General features: G+C 38.9%; 2 protein-coding genes across 2 annotated transcripts; both read right to left on the minus strand.

Annotated features, from left to right (window-relative positions):
• LOC143221030 (fas apoptotic inhibitory molecule 1-like) lies at positions 1–1,217 on the minus strand. Its single transcript, XM_076446571.1, has 5 exons — positions 1,198–1,217; positions 551–780; positions 351–476; positions 231–280; positions 1–171 (listed from the first exon to the last, which is right to left on the minus strand). The coding sequence occupies exons 1-5, from the start codon at positions 1,215–1,217 to the stop codon at positions 1–3; spliced, it is 597 nt and encodes a 198-aa protein (XP_076302686.1).
• A 316-nt stretch (positions 1,218–1,533) lies between these two features.
• Positions 1,534–3,873, minus strand: LOC143221031 (fumarylacetoacetase-like). The gene is made up of 8 exons (XM_076446572.1): positions 3,790–3,873; positions 2,937–3,166; positions 2,721–2,861; positions 2,406–2,659; positions 2,121–2,327; positions 1,893–2,038; positions 1,690–1,807; positions 1,534–1,610 (listed from the first exon to the last, which is right to left on the minus strand). Exons 1-8 carry the CDS (start codon positions 3,871–3,873, stop codon positions 1,534–1,536), a joined length of 1,257 nt encoding a protein of 418 aa, XP_076302687.1.
• Positions 3,874–8,222: the final 4,349 nt, after the last annotated feature.

An 8,222-nucleotide genomic window follows, 5' to 3' on the forward strand; every position in this document is an offset into this window, starting at 1 on the left:
CTATGCTTCTTCATCCTCTTTGAGAAGTGTCTCTTTGTCTATTTCGACCTCGTCTATGTACAAAGAGAAGGTTATCCCGATATTCCTCTTTCCAGAACTGTAAGTTCTGATTGCTGCTGGCAGATCTCCCACTGAAAACAGGATTTCGGCGCCATCGTCGGTAAAATCATTCTGAAATAACAGATTTGGTTACGACTTGTTCCAATCATGAAATAATTTTCTTCTTTTACCTCGGTTTCGACTTGTTCCCCGTTCACCCAAACGTTCTGCGTTTGCTTGTCTACAAAACGAATGCTATTGTTACATTTATTTTCCAGCGAAGGAGGAATTACAATTTATAGAATAATTACCCAAAACTATTCTGTATTCTTCGTTCCCAACATTGGCCAACCAAGTTTCCAAGATTTTCGACTGTGTTTGCACGAAATTCTTGTAAGACTTACCATTAACCCACAGCGTGTACGAATATTTCAAACCTGTAGAAATGTCATTTTGTAATCTATGTTTTACATAGGATAAAGATATAGTTCGTAACGTGGAATAAATTTACCTGGAATCGGATCGATTCTAATTACGAATTTGTTATCACTGAACGTGAAAACTTCGTCTCCAACTAAATGAAACATCCAGTCTCTATGGACTATTTCCTTGCCGTCTATCTTCACCAATCGACGACCAGTTGCTGTGCCATGTTCAAATTCTATCACGTGATTCCCGTCGTTTAAGGGAACGTTCCATTTTGCGGTTGGTTCGTCTAATGACTCCAAATTGTGCAAGCTTCTACAAGAATTTAATTATTCAACGATATTCGATAACTATATTTCTAAAAATTTGTAACTCCAAAAGCTGGTACAATAGAACTCACGAAAGCCTTTAGAACGTGTCAATAGTACAACGTGAAGTGCATTGGCTGTCAAGGATTAAAAATCAATTAAATCCACGAGGAAAATTATGTCGTGTCAAGGTGAAGATATAGTGCTGGTTTAGTGGACAGAATAGTACATCGTTACATCATTGATATTATTGATCTATTTGTGACCTCCTTTAATTCTTGTTACGTAATTGGTGCTTAATTATGCCATTAATAATGGCCATTAGGAAAAAAGAAGGTGTAGAAAAACATTACCGTGCATTGCATTTATTTAAATGCAAATGAAACCCATTAAATAAACCGATTCTTTTTTTCGTTTCACTTACCTTAACAGAACAGCAGCCATCTTTCCTTGATACTCGCTCTACCTGCACCTGTACTGGCCTCCTTATTGATCGAATTTACTACGACTATTTTCTAAATCAATAATCTGCCTATTTTACGTCACGATGTATCGCATAGTAACATATTTAAATCCACACCCAACAAATCCGACTCATTCTTCCACTCGTTACATTCAGACGAGAGAAATTGTACGGAACATTTTGAAGAAAATGATAAATTACTCCCTACTCGTTCCATCGTTTAATAAACTATTTGATATACAAAAATAAAAGTGGTAAGCAAGCCCGAGATATCGCATAACAAAATATAAAATAAAATCATTCCGTATGGGCAGGTAACAATTTTCCTGAGCACGATCCAAACCCAATTCTGTAGCCATTACCGACACAGTAACCTATAAAACAATACTCCAGTGTCAATATTCACGTGACTACGTGCGGCGTGAATTATTTAAACGAAAGTGGCGAACGTACCACGAATAATCACTTCGTCACCATCTTGCAAGAACTTCCGGTTGGTCCCATCGTTTAACGGTACGTCACGAGTGCCGTTCCAAGAGAGCTCAAGCATCGAACCATAAGAATCGGTATCCTGAAACACACGATTCGAATCGACATTATTCCATTCAACCTGGACGATTTAATTGACGGATAATAGGCAGAAATTTAGGACGTACCACACCACTTATCGTACCGGAAGCCATTAAGTCACCCGGATTGATATTGCATCCGGTTACGGTGTGGTGAGCTAATTGTTGTGGGGGTGTCCAGTACTGGAATTTGTAGTTGCTGCGACAGACAGTGCTCGCGGTACCATTTGCAGCTGAAAAATATACAAAAAGAGAATACTTCGAAATATTTTTTAAACAAACAGACCTTTCTGAAGACTTTTGCGAATAACTCACGTTTGATATCGACTTCCAGTTTGATATCAAAATTGCAACATTCGTCATACCGTAAATAAGGAAAGACGAGTGGAATTTGGGGTGCTTCTGGTACTTTGAAAGGTTCCAGAGCTTCCATGGTGACTACCCATGGGGAAATGGTGGTCCCGAAATTTTTTGCACAGAAAGGTCCCAATGGAACGTATTCCCACTTCTGAATGTCTCTGGCTATGATTATTCCATCGATTAATCAGGTTGATAAATTTCTTTATATTGTCATTGTCATTGGACTTTCAAAAAATTTACCACTCCAGTCGTTCATGGTGACCATTCCAAAAATATGGTCACGAGCTTCAGATGCTCGCACGGTGTCGCCCAAATTTGTAGGAGGTCCTCCGACAAAGAAAGCTACCTCCAATTCAAAATCCATTGATTTCGATGGGCCAAAAACTGGGTCTTTCCCATCTACCGGAAGCGTTTGACCACGTGGTCTTCTTATCGGCGTGCCTGAAACGACGACTGAGCTAGCCCTTCCATGGTAACCAACTGGTAAATGTTTCCTACGGGTACATCGGGTTTGTTACGAGTCTCGGTGATTAATCGTAGGTCAGTTTTGATTACCAGTTTGGCAGCAGAGGACTGTCTTTTCCTCGAAACATCGTGCCAACATTTTTCGCGTGATGGATAGAGGAGTAAAAGTCGGTATAGTCTCCGATCTTTGCTGGTAGATGCATCGTTGCTTCATTCTGTTTCACAAACACTCTGCAAGGTAGAAGTACGTGAAACAAGCGGTAATTTTGTTTCTGTTACGAGTAATCGTACAAATTTTTGTCGCACTTCGAACGAGTATTCGTTTGCTGTAAAATTGGATTACTGGCTGATAGCAAGTCTTGAAGTTTTTCTCTGGCTTCTACCCAGGCTGGTCTTCCTAGGGCCATAAAGTCGTTCAGACAATCGCGACGGAATACATCTGGATGATTTTTTAATATCGGTCCATCGAACAGATGCGAAACTGCGGCTAGATCTAAAATTTCCTCGCCTATCGCTACTCCTATCCTCTTTTCGGGCTGAAATAGTTGAGATTTGTCGTGACTCGACAAGTTACCAACAATCGATAACATGGTTTCACCGAGGGTATTGTTACACTCGAATTTAAATAGTCTCGGGGAGAATATTCTTAACGAAATTAGTATACAATTTTTATACCTTCGTGAGAAATAATTTTAATAACAATCGGTTGCAATGAAAAATAAAATAGTTTACGTTATAACTACTCGCGTAAAAGATTGCTAGGAATATATAGAAATCAATAGTTCCTACTTTAAATTCAAATTAGAAAATTTATAAATTTAATTTAATTTAATCGAACTTAAAATTTCTTTGATAATCGTTCATACGTTTGAACATGCGCGCCTTTAATGTCGACTGTTACTACTCGATTCATGTGTAGATGGCAGTCCGCTTAATTGAGAAAAAGGAATTTTCATTGCAGCAAAAAAATTGATTTTCCATCGTTAAATAATATTATTCCCATTAAGCTTATTTTTCGCTCTCGTTATTCCAAAAAATAATCGCTATACAAATTTGTCTTTTAGCTCCACATAACCTACAAATTCTTCTTTAGATACGTTATTATTTCGATTTGCATTTATCTATGTTTATGATATACCACGGATATTGGATTACTTACGTTGTTTGTTGCAGAGAAGACACCGTAAGGCAGGTTCTCAATGGGGAAATCACTGTCTGGAGAATATTGCACGAAAGACTTCATGATCGGGATTGTTTTGATCGACTGAGCCAAGGCGTTGCCTGAAAATCCCTCGCGACGATGTATGGTAATCGCGCGGAGGCTTGTCAAGGTCAACCGGCCGCTATCAGGTAATTTATTCGCCTGTTTACCAACGGGCGCCCGGTTTAACTGGTTCTTAATTTTTCCCATCTTCTTTTCTTTCTCGTAACTTAACTAGGAACTCTGGATACCGTGGAATTAATAAACCACGTACCTGCCCGAGCAACTTTGGGATCTCCATATTTATGCGCCTCGCTATTAAACGTGAAATCCTAATAAGTATTTTCGCTTCGTGATCGTGTTACCGCGTTTAATCATGCCGTCAACTATATTTCATCATTTTTACCGGTATCTATGAATATATTCAAGCGGCATATCGTTGTTCGTGAAATTGTACACGCGGAAGATTATTGAATTAATTCGTGCCCGGAATAAGTATCGGCTGGTGTAACGAAGACGGAAAGCTTCGCGTAACACGTATTGACAATTTGGGATAACAGCAGTTTATTAGACATTGATATACAGTGGATAATAGGGTCAATTAGGTGGTACTTGTCGTACAACAAGATCACGACGTGCCGGCAATCATCGCTGCAACGCCGTGTACATCTTTACATAGTCCATATTCTTTTGCTCGTCTTGTCGTCAGGAGAGTTTTGCTCGCACGTGCACATACATATACATATTTATATATAATTATCGTCTCGCCTATTCATATATATATATAAATGTATTTTCGTTTTCTTTTCTTTTTCCTTTTTTTGTGATTTTACATTTTTACTTAATTACGTACAATGTATAAGGATAGCTGCCTCGAGTAACACGAGGCACCTCTCTAAATCTCGATAATACACTCTGAATTTTCTCTCTTTCTTTCTGGAAGACTTCGGACTTTGTTGCTCTTCTCCTTGCTCCAACTTAGACTAAGAATTAACGATAACGAGGGTTAACGAGATCACCCTGGGTAAGTTTGATAAATCACAAGGAAAGGAATTGACCAACGTTAATTATACTTGTGCCGATTTCGTCGGTGCTCTAGTTCGAAATTGGAGAAAAGAAAAATATATATATAGAGAGATTTCGCCTCTTTCTCTTGTCCTTAATTACGCGTGCGTGAAAAGTGCATAGGAAGGTGCATTGAAAAGTGCATTGGTGCGTGGTGCAAAGGTGCCTCAAAGGAAGACAACTGAAGTGCAATGTATATATATGTATATAGTATATAACAACGTACTAAATTACGCAGCGGATAACAATAATGTACAACAGCATGGTGTATGCAGTAACAATGTCCATAAGAATAGAATGTGACACGCTGTGTTGCACTTCCGTTCTCAAATAATTCTCCTATCGGTACCATGGCGCTAACGAATACCGACGTAAGCCTGTTCCGCGTTTTATTTATTTACAAATCTTCGATTCTTCGAGCAGCATTTGATAGAGGAAATGGGCACAAGAACAATATACAAAACCGTCGTTAATTAACGGTACTGATATGGCAAACGCATACTTCTTACATTTACGTTCGCGATGATGCGAAGTTCCTAAATCGTGACAGGTGTGGATGTGAGTACGTGTACGCAAATTAAGTGCTCGAAATTTCTATTCGGATATAGTCGTCGTATAGTTTCTTCGCCTGTACAAATATATTACTTTCCCCTAAGTCTGTGTTGTACGTGTTCATGCGTGTATAAGAGAGTATATATATATATACGACATGTCTTCCTTTTATTTTCCTCCTCGATCACGATAGAGCACAAGTGAATTTGTCGAAGTAAAATCAGCCATTCAGTCGGCAGTATCAACGACTGGTGGTTAAAAAAATTTATAACGCCGATAAAATTATGGACAATTAACAACAACGGTTCGATAGAATGTCTCTTCTGCAGGTATCGGTAATCGTGGTCAGACGAATGTCACCTTTCTCTCACGTTCATATCTCTTTCTTCTCTTCCTTTTTTTTTCAAAAATACACCTCTGCCACCCTAATATCGTCTAATACATTTCGTTCGATTTTAAACACGATTCGCGAATTCCTGCACGCGTGAAGCTCGAGTATCGTTAAAGATCGACTCGAGTCACGCGTGACAGGAATATCGAGTACCTCGAATCGAATTAAACAACATTGCATCGACTCTTTATCTTAGCACGTTACTTTCCCGCCTGAATATTTCGTTTATCATCCTTTCAATTTCTTCGTTTCGAGTTTGTTGGAATGGAAGATCTATCGACGGCTCGGTAAATCTCGACGGGAAATGAAAACGTTGAGTAAATTCGTAGTTATACAATAAATAGATTCAGGTTTCCCTTATTAATATACACCTAGATATTTTGTATTTACTTACGTTTAAAGTTATCATCTTTCCTTTACTCAATGGCGAGTGAATCGAAAAATCTATATAGAGTCGTTCGGTTCTTAAGTGCTTCGTATTTTTTTCTTTTTTTGTCGTTTTTATTTTTTATTTTTTTCCTGTCGAACAGATTGAGATTTTTTCGTCGTATTTTACGGGCAAAAATATTGTAAACTTGTTTTTAAAAATGAAGCAACTCTCTCTCTCTCTCTCTCTCGCTCGCTCGCTCTCTTGCGCTCTCTCTCTCTCTCTCTCACGGTTTACCACCCTACGATTTCTATTACGCGTGGATGAAATGAATCGACGTGTAAGAAATGACAGACTAACGATCGGTAAATTTCCCCTAAAAAGTGTCGCGAAAGACTTAAACACGTTTTCAAACTATGAAATCAATTTCTAAGGGAACCTCTTCACGTAATCAGATCAGTTTCCAACAGTGTATAAAGGCAATCGACGAACTAAATGACAACCGTTCGCACGAATATTTGAAAAAGCATGTACTTTCATGGGTTTGTGTTTTGTATTTTAAAATCTCAACGCTAAATATATATATGTGTATATATATATATTTATATATTTATATATATAATATACGCTTTGTTCTTCATATACTTATACTTTTTTTTTGTTGCTTTAAATACATTTATACTTTTTTATTTTTTTCCTTCAAGTTCCCTATGCGTGTAATAATTAATAAATATTACTCTCCGTTTGATGATAATCCCTCGATAGTAAATGATAACATGTACACATTTGTATATAACGGATGCAGGCCGTTATCCTTTCTCTGCTACAGCAAACGATCAATAAATAACGAATTCGTCTAATCTCTCAACAAATGAACGTGCAGCATCGATAGTAACCCCTCTAAGCGAGAAATTATAATTAATATCATTTACACCCCTATATTACTCCGCAGTGTGCCGTTCCGAGTAAAAATATTTTGTACATCTATCTCGTTCTCTCCGAACGAATTCAGTTGATTCAATTTACCGTGAATATTATCCCGCGACGTTATCTTATTATCGTTCCCGCGAAGCTTGTGCAACATTAACCGTTTAATCGAGATCAATTTCGACCGTGCACAATCCCATAGTACCGGGAACTTTCGTGGTGAACGAAACGGGGCCAGCTGTTGGAACGCGAGCGCGTGTCCTCGATTGGGAAATCAAAAGTCAATTGAAACCGAACTCGATCACTATAAAGCGCGATTAACTATATTTTACTATTGCTTGTGTTTGCGAGGAAAACGCGTCGTTGCTACATCCTCCGCCACCCTCTCTTTTTAGCGAATTACGTGGAGCGCTGGGGAATGGGAACTAGTAACATTTACGGCCGGAAGCAATCGCTAGAGCTTTTGTAACTTGACTCTTCGTTTCACCGATGTACGCTTACGTCTAGACAACTTACTTGCTATGAGTATCCTTCGATCATCGGTAGCTGCTTCGTAATATGCTGAAGAAGCGTTTCTCCTACTGTGAATGATGATTCGATAACCGACTCTCTCTTTCCATCGATTCCAACCTCGAATACTTAGACATACCGAGACCATAGGATCGTTTTAATCCTAATATTCGCATTTACCGATACTCGAGATTTTAAAGAATCCGACGAGTATTCTCGTCGAATCGAACGCAATTGAGATACTTTCCGATAGAAGAGAGAAAAGAAAGGAGAAACTCGAGGTACTTTCTTCGTTCCGTCGAGGACAAGGAGAGAGTCGGCGCACGTTGCTTAAGATAGTAACCATGATTGCGATTCTCGAATTTGGCCTCCGGATTTTGTACACGCGATGAAACACGACGTGGTTCACCTGCTCGTTAATGAACTTCTAATATCAGCAGGAACCACTTTCGATGCGGTGTCGCGATATAATTCAGTCGCATATCTGTGGCTGATTACGCGGCTAGTTAGAACAGGCAGGTTTCTTACAGATCGTGGCCTAACCGGTCCATTTCGGCCAGCAGGAAGTCCACGTCCGCT

This window comes from Lasioglossum baleicum, unplaced genomic scaffold (genome assembly GCF_051020765.1).
Source record: "Lasioglossum baleicum unplaced genomic scaffold, iyLasBale1 scaffold1833, whole genome shotgun sequence".
NCBI lineage: Eukaryota > Metazoa > Arthropoda > Insecta > Hymenoptera > Halictidae > Lasioglossum > Lasioglossum baleicum.